A 23299-nucleotide genomic window follows, 5' to 3' on the forward strand; every position below is an offset into this window, starting at 1 on the left:
GAACACATGAGGAATCATGTAGTAACTTAAAAAAAGTTAAATAAACCAAAATACTGTGTGAAGCATTTAGGTGAGTCTGTGCAACTGAGGTAATTCTTGCTCTTTTTTTCCTGGGGTGATCCTGATGAGAGCCAGTTTCACCATAATGTATTTTTTTAATTTTTCTGCATCTGCACTTGAGGATCCTTTTAAACTTTTGAACTTGACTGACCTTCATTTCTTAAAGTATTTTGTTCTTTACTTAGTTAAGTAGTTAATGACTAATGATAATATGGATTAGAACATTTCTTAAATAGTGTTATTCACTGTATACCTACTCTACCTTTTGAAAACTTTACAACTGATGCTCTCAAACACATTAAAAGCAAGAAATTCAAGTAATTAACTCTTGAGAAGTTCAGCACAGCTGTTAACTGAAACCATTCCAGGTGACTCTACCTCATAAAACTTGTTTACTTCATAGTTTGGATTATTTTAGTATTAAGCTAGAATGCAAACAAAAAAAAAAGTCAAACTTTTCCTTTCCAAACTTTCCAAACAAATTCTTCCCGATACAGTCCCAGTCAATTCTCTTTCTAAGCTTACTGGCTTCACATGGCCTGTGAGTGCGTGTTTCTCCTGTAAACAAGGATTTGACATTAAAAGCAGCTCTCTGTGTTACAAGTAATAATAGTAACAACGTATGCATATTGTTTTTGCCACAATGCTGCTCTATGAAGACCTGTATTTTCATCTGTGGTTGTAAATGTGACTGTTTAACAGAGAAACCCCACCTTTGGCTTTGTTTCTCAACCCAGCTCTGCCCACACTATGACTAAATATGAACTCGTGTTGTATCGCTATATTACTAGGTGTTAACCTCCGATCCTCACAGTAGCTAGGAGTCACGAGTATTCTGGGATTGCTTGAGACTTTTGAAACTTGTCTAGACATGCTCACACAGAGATTACGCACAGAGTGTGGTGTGGAAATGGATTTAGCGGCTCATCTCTGCTCCGAGTATCCTTTGGCTGTTACACAGTGTAATTGCTGCCTTACAGGAAAAGCCTATACCTCCCCTTCCCCTGATGCCAGCTTTGTTCAGAGGTTGCACCAGAGGTCTATTGTGGTGTCCATATTTTTAATCCGTAGACATGACTTGATGGGGTTTCTGGTTCCATTCCTTTTTTTAAGGATAGAATTTTGCTGCAAACATTGTTATTTTACAGTTTTGCAAAGTTAAAAAATAAACCAGCGGCCTCTTGCTGATTTGTCGGACATGTTCATCTATGCTTCGCGTTAACTGTCAGATAGAGAAGCTGGTTGTGTTCAGATGTGTAGAAAGAGAAATGAGTGTTAGGGCGTTTTCACACCTGTGTTTGTCAAACTCCATGGTTCAAATTGATTGACCACAAACCTAAACGCACCAAAATGCGCATCTAAAGGAACCATGCAAGCACATTGTCTTCTCTGATTGGTCATAGCTGTCTGGCACGTGAGCAAAAAAGTAAATATCTGTGCAGTTTAGCTGCTGTAACACTGAACGCTGTACGCGTAGTAACAAAGTCACGCGGCTGTGAGCAGGAAACGCTGCACAAGAAATGCATGCATGAAACAGAGACAGTGTTTGTTCATGGCTGTGATAATTAGCATGATCTGTTTAGTATATCAAATTAAACTGTGCCTTATCAGCAGTTTATCTCAATTAAAAAAGGAGTAAATTTGATAGCTGGTTCAGATCGTATAACATTCTCACCACAAGCAAAATGTTTCAGAGTTTGTTTGGGACCAAACCCAGACAGTTGTAGCTGTTTTTGTTGTCAGAAGTTCTGCATGTTAGAATACAGTATAAGATACTGAGTAGGGTACAAGTCTACCTGGTGCTTCAGGCTCGTTTATAACTACTACAGATGCAGATGAAGCATGGTGCACACTATAGGCCCTATTTTAGCGATCTATAGTGCACCGGTCAATTGCATATCAGGCAGCTTGATATAAGTCATGTCAGTGTGTCCTTAGTATTAGAAAAAGGGTGCAAAATATATGCCTTGCACAACTCGAAACGTGCAAAAAGCATGAAATAATTCTCATAATTAATCATGGGTGTGTTTTGAGCATAACATGAAATACACTAATCAGTGTGGCAGTGGCCCTACTGTTGTCATGGTTTTAATCAGTCAGTGGCGCACATGTGTTTCCTGACGCCAAGATAGAAACGCCACAAATTTACCTAAAGACATCTTAATGCCAGACCACCACACCCCATCAGCATAAATATATTCCCAAGCTCCAAATCCAACACAAATTTGCGTGAGTGTAAGATAGCAACGAGCATCGCGACGCACCTTGTGCAAGGTGTACGATAGGGCCCTAGGATAGTGTGTCATATTGTATTGTATTGTGTATTCAAGTCAGAAGTATATTTTTTTTAAGACAATGATATGAGGTGCAACAACCACAGTACTGTCAGCAACTGCTTTAAGCCTGTGTTGTTCACTCTTTTATGTGACTTATCTTGCTAATTTTATCTTCTTGGATTCGTGGTAGCCTACGTGATTAGGGTTCTGAAACTCAAAAACCAAAAATTCCACATTGAAGCAATCTACTAGGTCAGCCGCCTCTTCTTTCCTTATAAAAGGTCAGAACTTTGTACAAGCGTTCATTGGCTGGTGGAAAATCTTTTAGGTTTTTGGGTCTTTTGCATGGTAACAACACTGACTGTAGAACTGTAATAGCTAACGGTCTTTTAACAGCGTTTCTACACTCAAAATAATCTTAGAATCTTGAACAATGCAAAAAGCATGGTGGCACAGCGCGGTAGAACATTAGAGCATCTCGGTTCCGTTTTTGTGCACAGTTAGCAATCACACTAGATGCAACCTCTTTAAAGAGCCACTAAACACTTAAACCATATTTTTTCATTAATAGCTGAAATGTGTTCCTTTAACGTAAAAAAAAAAAACAATCCTGCTTAAAATTATTAAAAACATTTCATAACCTTTTATTAAACACTTTTATTGTGGTAATTTCTGCCTCTGCAGTGTCCTCTCAGGTTCGACTGTGCTATAGGCGTGGAGGATGTGTCCGTGTACTTTGGTACACGAACACATCACAATTTGCAGATCAGACAATAAATAATACCATCCCCTCTGCTGATGTCTAACCATCTGGGTCTCATCGCTATCAGAGGCACACTCAGCCAATCAGCTCTCCCTCCTGCCCTGCCTCTAAACCCATACATCACCCACTCCTGTAAAAACTACCCATCTTTTTTTTTTGTTTTAAAAAAAAACTTTTCCGAATTTGAGCTGAGGGTGGAGTCAACAAAAATCAGGAGGTTTAGTGCCCCTACAGTAGTAGACTACAGGCGTGGTTTATTTTATCACTATTGGACACAGTACGCATTACTGTAAAATACAGATGACTTTATATGTACCCCCAAACTGACCTTCGTTTGCTCTCTCTTTTTTCATCTTTCTCTCTCTTGTGCAGGTTTGCTAAGAACCTGTCTCCAGATAAGATCAATCTGAGCACTCTAAAAGGCGAGGGTCAGCTGACCAACCTGGAGCTGGATGAGGAGGTGCTGCAGAACATGCTTGATCTGCCCACTTGGCTGGCCATCAACAAAGTCTTCTGCAACAAGGCTGCAATCCGGGTGAGAACTTGTTCAGCTCTGCCTGCCACTCCTGATAGTAGCACTGAAACATTGCTTTAGGCGCTTTCAGGTTATACTGGCTTTAAGCGGAGCTCACAGTAAGTGTGGGAATTTATTTCTCAGCTTTCTCAGACTCAGAGCTGAAAGATTTCTCCCTTTTCTCACTTTCCCTCTCTCTCCCTCTCTCTCTCTCTTCCTCTTGCTCAGAATAGCACTCCGTTCTGTTGGAGTTTATTACAGCGCTGACTGCAGCTCTGTCCAAAAATGCACAGCCATTCATTTGTATAATGAGCTTTTAATAGAAGTCCTTCTGTAAGTGTGTGTGTGTGTGTGTGTGTGCCACATTGATGAATGGCCTTAGCCTGAGCTGAGTGTATTGGTCAGCTTAATCAGGTTGGGGAGAAAAATGTGCTGTGGGTAATGAATATGTTTGAGCTACAGGCAGACATAGGCTATTGACAGCAGCACAAACATCAGTACAGATTTATATCAGACTATAATTTCTCTTTGACATTTCTGTCAGAAGTTCAAGAAAGACAGTGACTGATGTTTTTGACATATAAGGCACTATTTAATTCTATTTTCTTTACTTTCTTTATTATACTAAGCATTTTTTTTTGTATATTCACCCCTTAACTCCATTTCTTCTCCACACCAACGATAAAAATACAATAAATCTCACCAATAACAATATTAAAATGATGGAATGAGTTTTAACTTAACAGAAATGCAACCAAACAAAAATGTTACCAGCAGTTTATTTAGTTTATTTCTACTTTAATTGATGCATGACAGAATTGTCAATCTTTTAAAGTAGTATTAAGCTGAAACAAGATCATTAATTGTCAGTTTTTATCTATATTGTAAATATTATTAAATTACTGTGATTAGGAAAGTCCTGATTTTGTAGAACAAAAAACATTTTGTGGGACCCAAATACAGTCCTTGTTATAGAAAAACAAAGTTTGCTAAGACCAAATTAAGGTCTCCTTGAGGTCTCCTTTTTTTTTTTTTTTTTGAACAAAATAAGGTCCTCTTTTTTTCCTCAAATTTTTCTCCCTAATTTACACAGCCAATTACAAAATTACACAGCCAATCCACTCATTAGGACTCTCCCTATCACTAGCGATGCCCCAACACCAGGAGGGTGAAGACTAGCACATGCCTCCTCCGATAAATGTGAAGTCAGCCACCGCCTTTTTTTAAACTGCTGCTGATGCATCATTGCTGAGTATCATCATCACAGCGTGCTTGGAAGAAAAGCGCAGCGACTAGGTTCCGATACATCAGCTCACAGACGCCTTGTGCTGATTGACATCACCCTTTGAAGTGATGAGGGGAGAGAGAGCGCCATCTACCCACCCAGAGAGAGAGCAAGGCCAATTGTTCTCTCTCAGGGCGATGGCAAGCTACATGAACAGGATTCGAACCGGCAATCTCCTGATCATATTGGCAGCGCTTAGCCTGCTTGACCACTCGGAGCCCCCAGGTCATCTTTTTCTATGACCTTTGATTTTCTCACTGTGTTTCTAATACCCCTACATCTACGTGTAAAACTAACTACATAACATGCACTTACTCCATTTACTAAGGCCATTGTCTTTCGCTCTCATTCATTCTCTGCTGGAATGTTGAGTATTAGCAGTGAGGGGATTTCAGTAGATAGTGAATGTATGAGTGCAGGTAATGCAGCTCTACTGTTGTTTTCCCACCCACGTTACTTTGAGAGCTTCTCAGAAGTACCGGCCTCTAACAGCAGGCCTTCTCCTCCATACGAAAGCCTCTTAACCACAACTGGATTGAGTGTGTTTCGACTGCCCACGTTGGAGATAATCAGCACACTTCGAGTGACTCACCAGCTCTGAAAGGCAGCCCCAGAAGAGCAGTGGCTAACTGTAATAATGTTTCCAGTAAGGATCTGAGATGATGCTGTGCTCAGAGACTGAAACAGCTCTGAAACCTGTACTAAACAGGAAGGCTTATTGACATTTACTCTTAAAACAACAATGAGACATTGTGCATAAAAATTCCCTGATTGGTTACAGGTACTGTACATAACACGTAATTTCCAAATGATCCTGGACATTCTGTGTTTTAAATACCTTCAGCTAATTTAGGTCATGTAAAAAATTACCAAATAAAATGATGTAACAAAACTTTTGTCAAAAGTACATGCATACAAAATTACCGCACTTAAATTCTTTAAATTTCCCCAAAATTGTCAGTGCACCTTATAATCCGATGATAGAGCCTTGTGTATGAATTTTATCAATCAGGTTGTAAGGAGCAGTAAAGCCACTCTGCTGAAGTGCAGCGTTATACAGGAGTTTCAGTTCAGTTCTCCAGCACCAAGGCTGAAGCAGTATTAGCATTAGCCGCTAACCGCGCTTAGCGCGAGCTCTTTACCATTCAGAGGTGAGTATATCGGACTGTAGCCTCCGCATTTACCGTGTTAAAACAAGCCACCTGGTTCAAACCGCTAGATAATATCACCCTGTTATACAAGAACATTTAGGGTTCCTCAGTGTAGCACTGTCTGGTGGCATTTACTAGTGCTAACGGTTAGCAGCTAATGCTAATGCTCCTGCACCCAGCCTTAGTGGAAATCTGTAAATTAACGGAATCACTTTACTCACTCAAATAAACCGTGGAGATCCAGTGCTTGTTTGACTTCAAAAGATAATGTTTTTTTTTTAAGGATTACAGTTAACTTAAATTAACTTGGCTTAGCTTTACAGTTCTCACCACCCAGACCTGCTGAATTAGAAAGAAAACATGGCGACAACCCTGTTCCTTACTATAATGTGCCTTATATTCCGGTGTGCCTTATAGTGTGAACATTATGATGATAGTAAATACGGTAAATAGCAAAACAAGTAAAATATTAGACAGCTTTCAAAAATATTAATAATTTTAGTGTTATCACGATTTGGACAATATGACATGGTACACGCCTAGTCTGAATATTTGTGACTGTGTAATTTCTGTTTTTATATAAATGACCAGTGATGCATGTGCCATGATAATTTCCTACTAGTATTATTTTGCACTCAAAACTAGTCAGACGACTGTATAAATCACAGTCTAAGCTGCTTTATTGTAACTGGTAGGAAAAGTCTCAGTAGTTTTGTTTATTTAGTGTATTTCCTAATCACATTCAACTCGTTTCTTCTTATTTATTACTCCTTTTTTCACCAAACATGCATAAGCTTTGCCACTGGTTGTGTAAAATGACTTGCATATAGCAAAGTTTTGGACACAGACAAGCACACACTGTGTGGTTTAAACTATTCCTTCTGTGTTTGTGGTCAGTTTATTCAGAGGAGACTCGCTAATGCTTGATTAAGGGTAGTAGACGAGAAACACTTTACAGCAAAAACCAGTTGGCCATGTTTAGTACTGGTTCATTTCAAAACATAAGCTTGATGTAATCAGTTCAGTTTTGTATGTTTTTGCTCCATTTATATATTTCCCTGTGTTGTGGGTTAAATAAAAATTGCTCTGTAGGTCATGCATGTGTGTATTGACTATAATAATGTCTGTGTGTGTGTTTTTTTTTTATTTTTTATTTTTTATCAGATCCCATGGACCAAGCTGAAAACGCACCCTATTACTCTGGTAAGTGTGGTAAGCACTACCATCACGCAAAAGGCTTCTGTAGCCATGATTGTCCGATTCTATGCTTCTCCCCCACGATGACCTACGAACTCACGCTAAGATGCGGACGAGGATTGGTCGTTGACTAACGTGTAGTGTTGCCAGCCCACCGAGAACGACACAAAACAAAAATAACTGGTTAATCTGAAATAGTGGAGATCGTGAGGGACAAAAATTTTGTGTAGTCTGTGCTTGGAATTAAAGCCAGTTACGGGAGGAGTACTGGGAGGCTAAAAACAAACCTGTTGCTTGCAGCCTTTAATTGACTAAAGACTTTAGGCAGCTTTGTTGCATTAAATATCGCAGCATGAGATTATAAACTGGTCTGTAAGGAGTAATTATTTCATTAGATGTTATGCCAGGATTAGTTTATGCTGATTGGTGTCTTTTTCTTTGTAACAAACATTTAATAAACAGTCATTTCCAAACTGATATGTCATGACTGCGTATTTAATAAAATTTTCTTTCCACCTCACAAATATGTGCTATTTTGTGTTTCTGAAGAACAATGTTCCTGATTTCACAGTCCAGCTGAGCTAGGCCTGTCTAGACTTGCTTTCTCTTGATGCTGTTGGTAAGTCATGGAGTGTCTCATTCAAACTGTTTTTTTTTTTTTTTTTTTTTTTTTAGTCATTGGACAAAGTGGTGATGGAAATGAGCACCTGCGACGAGCCACGCCCACCCAATGGCCCGTCTCCCATAGCAACAGCCTCAGGTCAAAGGTTTGTGTAATTTCTGCTTACCATGTTTTCTTTGTTTACCTTCCTAAGCGTTTTATATGACTCTCTCTCTCTCTCTCTCTCTCTCTTTCTCTCTCTCTCTCTCTCTCTCTCTCTCTCAGTGAGTATGGTTTTGCTGAGAAGGTGGTAGAGGGCATCTCTCTGTCTGTAAACTCCATCGTAATCAGGATCAGTGCCAAGGCCTTCAACGCTTCCTTCGAGCTCTCTCAGCTGCAGGTCTACAGCGTCAACACCAGCTGGGTGGCCAGCGACCTGCGATTCACTCGTATACAGGACCCTACACGTGGAGAGGTACCCGCTCACCCACTAGTCGCCTGATCTATACACGCAGGAAGAGGAACTGTGGGCACAAGAACCATTATATGTCATTAAAACATGCCCCTTTTTTCTCTACAGCATGCAGTGTGTGAAACCTTTTCTTCTTTTTTAATATTCTTGTTATTTTTGGCGATCACAAATTGGCTAGAAGAATCTGAATGTTAATAAGACACAAAATTTGATCATCTGACTACACAGGCACTCGACCCCAGTTCAGTCGGCTTTAAGGGAGCTGGTCATACAAATACATTTTGCTGTAGATCTCATAATACCTAGATTTTTTTTTTCTTTGTTCATTCTAATTTAAGTCCATTTTCCCCCTAATTTGGAAGACCTATTACTCAACCCCCTCAGCAGGCCTGTCACTACTAATGCCCCCAACACTAAGAGGGTAAAGTCTAGCTCATGCTTTCTCTGGTAACTGTGAGGTCAGCCACCGCCTCTTTTTAAACTGCTGCTATATAGCCAGGCCACTCGGAGGAAAGTGCAGCAACTTGACTCTTATACAGCTAACAGATGCCTGTGCTGACCAACATTACACTAGAAATGATTGGAATAGAGCGTGTCTAAAAACCCACCCAAAGAGAGCAACACCGACTGTGCTCTCTCAGACTCCGGCTGCTGATAACAAGCTGAATGATCCGGGATTCGAAATGGCAATCCTCAAATAACAAAGGCAGTACCTTAGTCTATTAGATATAAACATGTTTTTTTTTTTTTTATTCCTTTACTAATGAAAAACAAGAGTACCACTTACAGATGCATCCAAATAAATAAAGTTATTGAAAATAAGCTGTGTAAAACAGGTGGAATGTATGTTTTAAAATGATACTGTGTTACATCCACAAGCAGCTAAATAATACATAAATGAATTCTTACGGTATTTTAAACAAAACTTCAAAACATCACAAAAGGGCAAAATTGTTTGTCTTTTGGATAACTCTGGAAGTGCCTGTCAGATTGCTGTGAAACTTAACAGCAGAGGGTGGCTAAAACACATAAAATATAATATTTTGCCGCCTGTTGTTTTATGCCCGTCTCTCCCATGTTATTATTTGTTGCTTTGTGTTATTTTGCTCTCAGTAGATATGAGTAATGGTGACTCTGTAGACCAGGCCAGCCTAATAACCTCGTCTGACTCATGGCAGCATCTATAGCCTAAAGTATATTTACTGTACCTCAAGCCAGACCTCTGTCTGTCTGGTTTTCATCATTCAGTGTGGCCGAGGACTTCCTGCTTTAACAGAAAAGTGGCCAGTGTCTGATGCTTACATAGTACTGGAATATCGACACAAAACAAAGCAATACACTGAGCTTTTTTGCATTTAAAACTCTGAGAGAATCTTGCTCTGCATTAGTCTTTCTTTTAATAAAATTCCTGAGCCTGAATTGCTACACACGCTATGCTTTTGCGACCCCATGCAAATTACTGTGTCTAATTGCAGATCCTGACATTTAAGGAGGTGAACTGGCAGATGATCCGGATCGAGGCGGATGCCATTCAGAGCTCGGAACACGAGGTGCTCAGCGCCCCAATCCGCCTCATCACTAACCAGTCCAAAATCAGAGTAACACTCAAAAGAAAGGTGAGTATGTAACATAAAAGCAAACATGCTCGTATCCCAGAATGCAAATCATCTGTTTATTTTTCTGTGTGGTTTTGGGATTCATATAAAATATTAACGAATCTTAATTAAAATACCTTTCCATGAAGACAGAGGATTTTATATTTTGTTTTATGCATTTCTATTAAATAAAAAATATATATTGACAACTATATATATATATATATATATATATATATATATATATATATATATATTGGAACTACTGCTCCTTCATTGTTTTTTGTATTATTTAATGTATTAAAAAAAGTTTATTCTATTTGTGTTGCCTCTGCTGTGAAGGGAAGGCTTTCTACTAGTTTTTAGAGCATTTCTGTGAGAACTGGATTGCATGTTGTCTTCTTTCTCATATGTGATGGATGAGGATGAAACTGATCAAGAGATAAACTGAACTTTTTAGATAATAAATAAATAATCTAGAAGTCATAGAAATATAGGCAGGAAATGGTAGCATCTTCATGTTCAAATTATAAACATATAAATGCATTCGAAACACAAAAATAAAAACATTGCAGAAGTAATTCCAAGGGCAACACGAATTGGCAAATAAACAGCACCAGTTTGAGAAATCTCAGTCACAGGTGCTTGAAGGAGACAAACAAAATAAATAAATACATATTAAAAAAGTGCGTTATCAGTGAGGTGGAAAATGTTGAGAACCCCTGATCTAGACTCAGTGAAATATTGTTGGATTGCTTTACCTTAACGTCCTTAATATAAACAAATTTTTCCTTATGACAAGATTGTGGTGCCCAGAGAACTACTTCAAGGCGATGTGTGTGTGTGTGTGTGTGTATATATATAAGCTGTCTTTTTTATTTTTTATTTTTTATAGCCAAAATGCATTCATTATAAGCCGTGTCCACAAACACATAGCGTTGAACACAATTTTTTTTTTTTTATATCTCAATCAACTTGTGCAAGAACTCTCTTTTCTACACAGTAACAAATCAAACCTTACATCAGCTCAGTCAGCATAAATCATTTCTAAAGCACACATGTAAGTGGATGCGTGGGCGCGCACTTCCTTTCCTGTATTGAATAAACTTGTTAACCCCTGGGCCCTGTTTAAGCTCTGGGCCTGTTGTTCAGTTATGAATCTTTAGAGTTATTAGTTAATGACTTCTGCAGTTGAAATGTCAGTTTATTCAAATCTCCATAAGTTATTTGTTAGTATACTATAATGTAAAGTAAAATATAACTTCTTAACATAAGGGCCTGTGCAGTGAGTGGGTTTTTGATTTTTTTTGTTTGTCTCTTATGGTTGTTGTTGTTGTTTGTATCAGATGAAGGATTGTAACGTGGTGGCCTCTAAGCTGATCCTGATCCTGGACGACCTGCTGTGGGTGCTGACAGACTCTCAGCTCAAAGCCATGGTGCAGTATGCCAAGTCTCTGAGTGAGGCCATGGAGAAATCAGCCCTGCAGAGGAAGAGCATGGCGTCCGACTCCTCGCAGGTGTGGCCTTTGGTGTGTCTGTGTGTGTCTGTGTATGTGTGTAATGGCCTATTTTTATTTTTCTGAATAGCCAGTCAGTACATGTCTCAGTAATACTCTGATGGTAAATTTTATTTATTCATTTATTTGAGGCTTGTCTCACACCAGCTGTATTATTGCCAAACAAAATATGTTGTCCAGTTTTAATCTGTAGACTCTGGACTTGTGGACCCATGGTCTGCAATGTGTATAAAGGCCTGTAAATACAAAGTGTGTATTTAATTGTATTTCTTTCTTTCTTTCTTTCTTTCTTTCTTTACCTTTAAATACCTTTTATTAAATGCTTAGGAAAATCTGCTAGGTCACATGGTTTACACACATGTGCAGTGTTTGATTAATTAAGCAATAATACACTCAAGTGTATTGTTACAATTATACCACAGTTCGGTTATCACTATTTATTGAAAGTTTTTAGTTAAAGAGGACAAGAAAATACGATCTGTTTCGTTAATTAACTTAAAATAGTTCCATTACTGCTCTGTTTGTAGCTGTGCTGTTTGGCTTGTAGGCGCTGCATTGTTGCTAGGTTACCTGTATGTGGCGGAGTAATACATGGAGAGCTTTGGTTACAGTGCATTATAGTGCATTCCTCTCAGCCAATAACATTGCAGGGTCGGAACTACAGTCATATGAAAAAGTTTGGGCACCCCTATTAATCTTAATCATTTTTAGTTGTAAATATTTGGGTGTTTGCAACAGCCATTTCAGTTTGATATATCTAGTAACTGATGAACACAGTAATATTTCAGGATTGAAATTAGGTTTATTGTACTAACAGAAAATGTGCAATATGCATTAAACCAAAATTTGACCGGTGCAAAAGTATGGGCACCCTTATCATTTTATTGATTTGAATACTTCTAACTACTTTTTACTGACTTTACTGACGAAATTGGTTTAGTAACCTCATTGAGCTTTGAACTTCATCAAGTATTATGCTTTAAGAAACGCAGGCTAGAACAATATAAGACTCTTACAAACTTAATATTGTTTTTCATCGTTATCGTCAAAATTATAGAAATTATTGTTGTGCTCATGAAATTCTTTCAGGGTTGGCTGGCCTGAAACGCGTGTTCTGTGTCTCTATCTTGGTCACCATCTCTCTTTTGTCTCATTTTCTCTGTTATTCACTCTTTCTCTTTCCCTCCGTTGTCTCCCTTTTCTTTGTATATCTCTGTCCCTCTCGCTTTGCTTTTCTTACTCTTTCTTGTAATGTCTCTCTCTTTCATTTTCTGTCTGTCTCTCTCTCTCTCTGTCTCTGTATATCGTTTCTGCTTCAGATGTGCTGTGTTGGTGCGCCCCCTGTTGGTTATAACTGAATCGTATTTTTGAGCCACGTTTAACAGCAATAGAAAATATTGTAACATTGAGGTTCCTATCATTTTATTTTTGATCTGTATGATTCCCTGACCTCTGCGTGTGTGTTTGTGTGTGTGTGTTTAGACAGCACCAGCAGCCCCATCTGCACAGCAAGTACACACACAGCAGGCCTCAGCAGCACAAGACCAAAGTGCCTCTATGGCTCGGCTCTTCAACGCATACAACGTGTGTGAGACGTCCCATCACCTGCAGATCACACACCTCGACCTGCACATCTGCGACGACATCCACGCCAAGGACAGAGGTACTGTGTGCAGATGCTGCAGCATGTACAGCAGCATGCTTACACATTTCTAATTGGATTTCAAAGCATCTATCTAATACTGTAATTACATGAGTGTCATGCTCTGTGTTGCTCATCACAGTCTCTATCTCCCTCTCTCTTGCGCTCTCTCTCTCTCTCTCTCTCTCTCTCTCTCTCTCAGGCTTCAGTAAAAGGATTGAAGGTGGAGCTATGCAGCTCTCTTTCAGTTCCATTACTGTAGATTATTACCCCTTCCACAGAGCAGGTACCAACTGTGCGTGTGTGCTTTTCTTTTATTCATCATTTACACTTTAAACCTTTTGAATCTGGATAGTTTTCCTTTTGTATCATCTAATTCACGTATTTGTCTTGTCTATTTGTCTGTCACTCTGTGTGTCTGTCTTATCTGTTGCTTTTTATCTCTCAATACTCTGTTTCTCTATCTTTCTGTCACTCTTGCGTTCTTCTCTCTCTCTTTGTCTATCTGTCTGTCACTTGCTTTCTCTGATTTGTGTCTTCCTGTCTCTTGCATTTTTTTCACTCTTTTGTTTTTTACTTTCTGTTTGTCTCTCTCTCGCCATCCATCTTACTCTTGCATTCTCTCTCCTTCTGTGCCTGTATGTCTCTCACTCCCTTTGATCTGTCTGTCTGTCTGCCTGTCTGTCTCTCACTGTCTCTCTCTCTATATATGACTGTCCTTCTGTCACTCTCTTTCACTCTCTGTCTTCCTGTTTGTCTGTTTCATTGTCTGTCTGTCTCACTCTTGCTTGCTCTTTCTCTGCTCTGTCTGTCTGGCTGACTCTTTTTCTGGCTTTCACTGCATGTGTCTCTTTTTTTTTGTCTTTCTTTCTCTTTCTGTCTCTTGCTCTCTCTCTCTCTCTCTGTCTCAGGTGAGAGTTGTCTGCATTGGATGCACTACAGTGATGCCACTAAGGCTCGTGAAGGCTGGGCTCGCTCTCTGCTGGAGGACTTCAGGTCTAATGTGGACATGCTCAAAAACGCCGTCAGTGGCCAGACTCAGAGCTCTCCTCAGCACGGTGAGAACTTTTTAATCTGCTGACGCCTCCTTTCATTAGCCCTCTCGGCCCTCAGCCCATAAAACTTATTTAAAAGAGGCCTGTGATGAATAATGCAATAATTGTATAGTACTGTTGTTTATGATGCTCTGCACAGTAACTGCAAGAATAGGAAAAGTTAAGTTTTTATTGTAGTTTTAGCAGGATTTTAACTGTTTGTTCTGATGATTTAAGCATGTTTGTGTTCACGTCTTCTGTAAAAGATGTAGATGCTAAGTCACTGAATATTCTGAATGTACAATTTCAAGTCAGAAAAAGGAGGGACAGTATGGAAAATGCGGGGTGCTGAATTCGGCACAACACCACCATGTTTGTTTATAGGAATGTCGCATCAATGACATCATCTTATTCCATGCTCGGGCATACATAGCGGTTACACTGTCCCACCCCTTTAAACGGGCCAGGGCACTGTTTAGGGTACCATTCCCGGGAAAGGGTCTGAGTGATCACACTAGTAAAACGAGCCATGCTTTAAGAGTACACTCCTAAGAACACTGTATTTTTTGGCATTTTCCATACTGTCCCAACTTCTTCAGATTTGATGTTGTACGTTTGACTTTGAAAACAAGGAGAGGGAGAAAAAGCATGCCTTTATGTACTCTCAAAATACAAACTGCTGATTTAATATGACCACATTATGCTGAGCCTTCAGATTGTGCTCTCATTATATAAAAAATATGTATCTTAAAACTAAAGCTCATTTGTGTAAATGGGGAGTCTTTTTTTTCCAGTGTATGAACATAACACGCTGTGTTTTTCCAGTAACGTCTGTACTAGTTTGCGGGCAGTGTTTGGCCATTGGTGTAATGGGTTGTGTGTCTACAGTCCCTCAGTCTGTGCCGTTAGAGGAGCTGAGTGCTGGAGTAGTAGTTAGGCAGCTGGACTCTGGAGCTGAGGCGTGGGCTCTGCTCCCACACGCCGCCCACTGCTGCTGGTGCCTGGAGCCAGGTACCTCTCTGGTGTGCGTTTGAGGTGCCACACACAGACCTTTGTGCAGATACCCTTGCAGCGTGTGATATCTGAATGTGTGTTTCTCTGTGTGTGTGTGTGTGTGTGTGTGTGTGTGTGTGTGTGTGTGTGTGTGTGTGTGTGTGTGTGTGTGCGTTTTTGTGTTTGTGCACATTTGTGTTCTTACAGGGAAAATCTCCACCAGTTCTAGTAGTTCTTTCTCTCCACCGCCCACACCCAGAACCCAGATGATGTCCAGCTCTATAGTACTACGCATGGCTGACTTTAGCATTTACCAGGTGAGTGTAGACACTAGTGTTATGTTGTATGATGTGCATCGATTCCACCTTCTGCTTATTAGAGCAAAATTAGAGGAAATTAAGCCAATCACAACAGCCAACTGTTTTTGGATGTCAATTAATTTTATCAAGCCTATCAGCAACCAGAGTTAGCTTTTAAATGAACATCAATTTGAATCTACTTTTTTTAACCCACCCTATTCAGAAATAATGGATTTTTGGATATTTGTTATATTTACTTTCATACTGTTCTGGCTCAAAGTCTGTGCTTATGGTCTATTTCAGGTGTCAACGGCTGACCAGCGGCGCTCCAGTCCTAAAGCTATGATCTCCTGTAATAAGAAGACCCTCTACCTCCCCCAGGAGATGCCAGCCATCTATGCTGAATTTACAGAGTATTACTTCCCCGATGGAAAAGACTACCCAAGTAAGAATACACTGATACTCTAGTGAGGAATTCCTAAAAAAACAAGGCAAAATACCTATTTTTGCACTATAAGGCGCACCGGATTATAAGGCGCAGTTTAAGCAGCACTTGTTAGGAACAGGGGAGTTGCCATGTTTTCCTTCTAAATTCAGCCTGCTGGTGGCTGAGACTTGTAAAGCTAAGCTAAATTAATTTAAAAAATAAATAAATAAAAATCAGGATGCTGGATGTTAATCTACACAAATTTCTCTCCAGAAAACTAATGCTAAAGATGCTCCAACAGTGTTAGCCGGAGTTAGAAGCAGACTATAGTCCGATAATACGCACCTCTGAACTGCCAAAAAACTAGGGCTTAGCGCAGGGGTCTGCAATAAGCGGCCCGCGGGCCAGATGTGGCCTGCAAGCATGAAACATCTGGCCTGTGAGGTTGTTTGAACTATAAAGAGCGATAATGAAAAAAATTTAAATGCCTCTCTGACGAGATTTTGTGCACATTCCTCCCCTGTCTCTCTGTCGCGCTCAGTGTGACTTTAGTTTCCGCATTTTCTCGTCTTACCACCTGTTCTTGGGCTTCCGATCTCCTTATAAGGCCTTTTCCCGGCTGTGTCCCAATTCACTAGTTGGGGCAGCGGTACTGTACTGGACCACAATCCTGACGACACGTGTTTGTTCCAGCGTGAGGAGCGGTGTGTTTTATTAATGTATTTTTTTCCTTTCTTTTTGGGTTTACGTACTTTGTTTTCCAAAAACAGAATTTTTGTGGCCCGCCACGTAATGGCTTGTAAAATATCTGGCCCACGGCCAAAACTAATTGTTGACCCCTGGCTTAACAAGTAATTCTAATCCTGCTCCAGCAGTGCTAGCCCGGGTTAGCAGCAGACTATAGGGCGATAATACTCACCTCTGAATGGCTGAATGGTTAGTACGTAGCGGGTAATGCTAATACTGCTGAAGAACTAAACTGAAACTACTGTAGAACGCTGTACTTCAGCGGAGTGTCTTTACTGCTCCTTACAACCTGACTGGTAAAATCCATACATAACGTGCATACGTAATGGATTAAAAGGCGCACAAGCAAGTTTTATTTAACTTTACTTTTGCAATTATACCATTAAAAAAAACAATACCAGTTCACCAACTTGCATTCTCATGTGCTTCATGTTAAAAAAATTGTTTTGCATGTAAATTAGATGGGAAGAAAAGTTCAAGATAAAAGTTTCTATGCATAATTGAAAACGTTTATCATTACTGAAGAAAACCTTATCACAGTTCACTTCCTTGTTTTGCCCTCCAATACCACTGAGATCAAGAGTAAGCTTATTATGCAGATTGATTTTGGGTTAACCACAGATTTACCACATCAGATGTACTTTCATACAGCGGTTTTATGGGTACAGCACACACATAGTGAAATTGCACTTAATGTGAAATCAGTTGATGAAGTTGATTTGTAATCAGTTCTTAGCTACCGTTCCTGCTTCAGTAATTACAGCATTGGAAATTGCTTATAGTATATGTGTCACTAATGGGTGGGGAAAAAGAGCTGGAAGTAATGTGACCAATGCTTGATGACTGTAAAGATCTGCTCTTTCCTTATCAGCTGTTCACAGACGCCTGCATGTTTGTATCTTGGAGACATTTTTAGATGTCTCTGCTTTTCTAATTTGTAAAAGTTTCAAAGTTTAGTTTGTGTATGTGTTTTGTGGTTGTATTTTGCAGTTCCCTGCCCTAACCTGTACGTGCAGCTGAACGCCCTACAGCTGGTGGTGGATTCACGCAGTTTGGTTTGGCTCAATTTGTTTGCTCTGGACCTGCGACAGAGCCTGGAGCAGTTCATGGAACTCTACAAGCTGGACGACTCGCAGAAACCCGATGAGCACGTCGACGTCAGGGTGGACGGCCTTATGCTTAAGGTGAAATCTGCTGTTCTCTCGGTCACACACAGGCACACAATGTCCTGGTTTTACACAAGCGTGCAAGAAATGAATGTACTGGCTAGTGCGAGCGCAATTTAGCTTATTAAGATAAGCATATACACTGCTGTGACAAAGTATTTGCCCCCGAACAGACTTGCTCTATTACAATTACTCCAACAACTCATCCAGGAGGTCACAAAAGATAATGTTATCACAAACACTTGATTGCAGTTGTTGCCGACAAGGGTGGCACAACCAAGTTATTAGGTTTAGGGGCAAATACATTTTTACACACAGACATGTTGGTTGGGATATATCTTTTTCCCTTTAAACATTTTAAATAAATAATAACTTTGAAAAATTATAAAAAGTATGATTTAAAAAAAAAAAAAGCAAAAAGAAAGGAAATCTGTACAGGGCAAATAGTGCATGCCTCTATCTAAACATGCATACAGCCATAAACTATAACTCAGGATCTTGCACATCAATAATAGTCAATCCATTCTTTCAGTATACATAGGTGCCCCCTTCCCAAAGGTGCACCTATGTATACTGCTGGTAACCTTTTAAGCAGGGTGAATTAAGGGTAATTGGGACATGATTTGTTTCAGACCTGTGGGAAACCATTGCAATCAATCCAAGAAACATCCATAAGAAAATTCTTAAAGTATCAATAGCACCAAAAAGATGATTATAAATATTTTATAAATCTGTTTTGAAAGGGAGAGATGCTCTTATAGGGAAAAAAAATATGGATTTTCTGCAAGCAATGCAATTGCCAATGCATGCTACCAACCTTTATTTATTTGTTTATTTATTTGTCAAAAAGGTAAATTAAATCCACATTTCATTTTTTGGCATTCGGGAAAAGCGGAAATCTTAAAAAAAAAAAACAGAATTTTTTCAAATATTCCAGTGAATAGCCAGAAGGTGAACATAAACCTTATTAAAGCTTACATTCTTTCAGGAAGTATCAAGAGTTTTTTTTCTTCCCACTTTGTGCTATACTGTAAATGCCAGAACTTGTACTTGTACATGTATTCACCTGTTTTTATTTGTTCCTGTGCAGTTAGTGATCCCTGCCGACCAGGAACAGCTCCAGCCGGACCTGCCGCGCTCCATCTCTGTGCAGATGTCTGAAATGGTGGCCACCAACACTCGCCACTCGTCTGGATGTTCCCGCTCCGACCTGGAGTCTCTCCTGCAGGCTTTCAGGGAGCAAGCCTTCTTCACCTCCTCTTCATCCTCATTCCCCCGCAGCTCCAGCGCCTTTCCTGTACTGCACCCGGTCTTCCAGCGTCACGCACATGAGCAGGACACCCGGGTGCACGACGTGTACCGCGGCCTGGCTCCGCCCTCGCTGTCCACCAATGCCCTCAAGACCCCATCGGCCACTGACCTCTGGGCCCTGCACTTTTCCCAGTTCTGGGTGGACTATGAGGGCCGTGGCCGCCCGACACCCTGTGTGGACTCTTTTCCTCTCACCCTGTGGGTGTGCCGGCCAGCCTGCCACGTCCAGCACCAACGCAGACTTAAAGCTGCCGCTCTGCCCAGGAGCGAGTCCGCCAGTGACACGGCCAGCCGTCTGCAGAGGAAGAAGCTGCTAAAGGAGTATTACAGCACCGAGGCGTCCGCGAGCAATTCTTACAGCAACGGCCTCTGCAAGCCCCGCTCTCTGGATGGACTGAGCTGTTCCAACCCTTCTTCCCTTTCTCTGTCATCTACATCCTCTTCTTCAGAGGATGAAGAGGCAGACCTGCAGGTGCTAGTTCATGTACAGAAGTCGATAAGTGCTCAGGTGAGCCACAGTCAGTATGTGTTCCTACTGCGACTCCAGCAGACAGTGAAGTCGCTTCAGCACACCTTACAGCAGGACCTGGAGCAGCACGGCTCCAAGCTGAAGGAGAGCACCGGACGGCCCTTCGGTGCATCCATAGGCCTCCTCATGCGGACTGCAGAGGTTTCTCTGTTGCTGAAGCCCGTGCCCAGTTCTCTGGACTCTGAACTCTCCGGGAGCAGAGCCACACTGGAGGCCGGCAGCAGCGACACCGGGGACGGACTGGCTGACCCGGGAAAACCCAAGCCCCCGTGCCCTGTGGACCAGCTACTCTGTGTAAGCACAGATGTGCAAGGTCAGAATGTACAACCCCTCCTCCCGTCCTCTGCCCCCAACGAAGGAAGGAAAGGGTCCATGGAGGAGAAGCCAGGCTCAGAGGAGAAGAATGGAGGAGACGGCTCTCACGATGCAGAAGGGTGCAAAGCAGATCCCAAAGCCCAGCAGAACGAGGCTTTGTTAAACAGGACTGTGGGAGCAGACCCACTGAGTGATCCTCTGGCCAAAGACTGGAATGACAAGAACCAGGGAGCCAGACTACCTCAATCCATGTCCAGGTAACTAAAAACAAAGAATCATGATGAAAAAAAGTCACAAGATTTGGTGCGTTTGTTATTCAGAATAAGGCAAAAAGTGCTGTTAAGTAAGGTCTTTTTGTGTGCATTTGAGAAAGGAATGCTTTAGAATAAAGATGCACCTTACTTTACAATTTAGGAGATGTTCTAAAAAGCAAGGTTTTTCTGCTTAGACAGCGTGAAACGCAAAAAGAGTTTTACTTGTACACAAAGAGAAGAATTAAGAGTCTACTGTATTTTTTAGACTATAAAGCGCACCTAAAATCCTTTAAATTTCCCAAAAATTGACAGTGCGCCTTATAAGGACAGAGTATAAGTTAGCGCTGCTAACCGGGGCTGGGATTCGCTGCTAACCGCAGCTGGCTATACTGCTAACCGGAGCTGGCTAGCACTGCTAACTGGGGCTGGCTAGCGCTGCTAACCGGAGCTGGCTAGCGCTGCTAACTGGGGCTGGCTATGCTGCTAACGGGAGCTGGCTAGTGGAACGACCACTGTTTGGCCATTGAGTCAGTCAGAAACCAGGGCTGCTTTCCACTCTGTTTATTCTGTAACAGAATTTAGGACACATAAATCTTCAAATCTTGCAATGAATGGCTGCAGGCACAACACACATCCATCCCAGTGCTCTACCTATTATTTTACATATCTTTAACCTTTTTTACCAAAATATAATATTATATATATATATATATATATATATATATATATATATATATATATATACAGTGAGTCCAAGAAGTATTTGATCTCTTGCTGATTTTCTTTGTTTGCCCACTAATAAAGACACTATCCTTCTGCCCTTTTAATGGTAAATATATTCTAACACGGAGAGACAGAATATCAAGACAAAAATCCAGAATATAATTTTAAAGAATACATTTTAATTAATTTGTATTTCAATTAGGAAAATAAGTATTTGATCCCTCTTGCCAAACACACTCAATACTTGTGGCAAAGCCTTTGTTTGCAAGCACAGCGGTGAGACGTTTGTTGTAGTTAACCACAAGTTTAGCACACACACCAGGGGGAATTTTGGCCCACTCTTCTTTGCAGATCCTCTCTAAATCATGAAGGTTGGTGGGCTGTCGCTTGGCAACTCTGACCTTCAGCTCCCTCCATAGATTTTCGATCGGATTGAGGTCTGGCGACTGGCTGGGCCACTCCATGACCTTAATGTGATTTTTCTTGAGCCAATCCTTTGTTGCCTTTGCTGTATGTTTAGGGTCGTTATCATGTTGGAAGACCCAACCACGGCCCATTTTCAGATCCCTGGCAGAGGGGAGGAGGTTGTCCCTCAGGATTGTGCGGTACATGGCTCCATCCATCTTCCCAGTGATGTGGTTGAAGTAGCCCTGTACCCTTGGCAGAGAAACACCCCCAAAACATTATGCTTCCACCTCCATGCTTGACGGTGGGCACAGTGTTCTTGGGGTCATAGGCAGCATTTTTCTTCCTCCACACATTGCGGGTGGAGTTGAGGCCAAAAAGTTCAATTTTGGTCTCGTCTGACCACAAAACCTTCTCCCAATAACTTGGTTCATCTTTCAAATGATCATTGGCATACTTGAGGCGCGCCTCCACATGTGCTCTCTTCAGCAGGGGTACCTTTCGGGCACTGCAGGATGTGAATCCATTGTTGCGCAAAGTGTTGCCAATTGTTTCCTTGCAAACTGTGGTCCCAGCTGCCTTCAGGTCATTTGCTAACTCCTGCCGAGTGGTTGCAGGACGATTTCTGACCGTTCTCAGCATCATTGCCACCCCACGAGGCGAAATCTTCTTTGGAGCACCGGGCCGAGGTCTGTTGATTGTCATGTTATACTCTTTAAACTTTCTGATAATTGCACCAATAGTTGTTACTTTCACATCCAACTCCTTACTAATCTTTTTGTAGCCCATTCCAGCTTTGTGAAGGTCAACAATTCTGACTCTGAGGTCCTGTGACGGCTCTTTGGTTTTACCCATGTTGGAGACTTGAAATCTGTGTGATCTGTCTGATTCTGTGGACAGGTGTTTTTCACACAAGTGATTAGTGAGAACAGGTGGCTTCAGGTCAGGTAACAAGTTGATTGGGAGTGTCTAACTGGTCTGTAAAAGCCAGAACTGCTAATGAATACTAAGGGATCAAATACGTATTTCACTCCATGAAATACAAATCAATTAATATATATTCCTTAGATTTATTTTCTGGATTTTCTTTTTAATATTCTGTCTCTCCATGTAAGAATACATCTACCATTAAAAGCATAGAATGATCATGTCAGCAAGGGATCAAATACTTCTTGGACTCACTGTATATATATAATTTTTTTTTTTTTTTTTTTACAGGTTTTAACCCCTTTTTATATAATAATAGAGCCATTTTGGTGAAACTCCTTAATTATATTGACTGCTTCAACTCTGTTACACCAGCACTGCTTTTTCGGGGATGGCAATCGCAGCTAACCGGGGCTGGGTAGCGCTGCTAACCACAGCTAGCTAGTGCTGCTAACCTGGGCTGGAAATTGCTGCTAAATGGGGCTGGCAAGCTCAGCTAACCGGGGCTGGCTAGCGCTGCTAACTGCAGACGACTATGCTGCTAACTGCGGCTAGAGCTCACCCTTGAACAAAATACTGGAATTCTAAGCTTACTGTAAATAAATGGAAGTGCTTTACTCACCCAAATAAACAGTTTTCAGTAGAAATCTGTGTAGATTAAAACCCAGCGCTCGTTTGACTTTAAAAGAAAATGATTATAATATTTAAATTTAATTTACTTTGGTGCTTCCCCACCTTTTCCATTTGAAGCCTTTGTTCACTTCAAGTATACATTTTTAATAGTGTTGCTTAATAATCTGGTGCATCTTATGTATAAAAATAGACCAGAAAATAGACGGTCATTTATAGTGCACCTTATAGTTCAAAAATACGGTACTCTCTACTGAAATTAGAAATCTTGCTCATTCCTCCAGATTTCTAGGAGATCGTTACATGGAAAACCAGGTATAATAATTGGCTGTGCTCTCTGAAACTCTTAAACATACAGTTTCAGTCAAAAGTTTGGATATGCTTCTTCTCATTCAATGTTTTCTTTTTCATAATGATTTTTTAAATACATTAAAGCTGTACAGGAAAACGTGGAATTATTTTGTAG

General features: G+C 40.7%; 1 protein-coding gene across 5 annotated transcripts in view; it reads left to right on the top strand.

Moving 5' to 3' along the window:
• Positions 1-23299, top strand: part of uhrf1bp1l (UHRF1 binding protein 1-like) — a 66997-nt gene that overhangs the window by 21804 nt on the left and 21894 nt on the right. For 3 of the 5 annotated variants that reach the window (XM_015604735.3, XM_015604737.3, XM_015604739.3), the window contains exons 2-14: positions 3472-3634; positions 7214-7252; positions 7922-8013; positions 8133-8322; positions 9795-9935; positions 11261-11431; positions 12914-13094; positions 13276-13368; positions 13985-14131; positions 15308-15417; positions 15703-15844; positions 17564-17757; positions 18830-20151. In XM_015604735.3, the coding sequence (XP_015460221.3) occupies positions 3472-3634; positions 7214-7252; positions 7922-8013; positions 8133-8322; positions 9795-9935; positions 11261-11431; positions 12914-13094; positions 13276-13368; positions 13985-14131; positions 15308-15417; positions 15703-15844; positions 17564-17757; positions 18830-20151 (2985 nt within the window). The remainder of the gene's footprint in view (positions 1-3471; positions 3635-7213; positions 7253-7921; positions 8014-8132; positions 8323-9794; positions 9936-11260; positions 11432-12913; positions 13095-13275; positions 13369-13984; positions 14132-15307; positions 15418-15702; positions 15845-17563; positions 17758-18829; positions 20152-23299) is intronic. The other 2 variants (XM_015604736.3, XM_022671667.2) reach the window with 1 other exon arrangement.

Source organism: Astyanax mexicanus, chromosome 2 (genome assembly GCF_023375975.1).
Source record: "Astyanax mexicanus isolate ESR-SI-001 chromosome 2, AstMex3_surface, whole genome shotgun sequence".
In the NCBI taxonomy this organism is placed as follows: Eukaryota; Metazoa; Chordata; class Actinopteri; order Characiformes; family Acestrorhamphidae; genus Astyanax; species Astyanax mexicanus.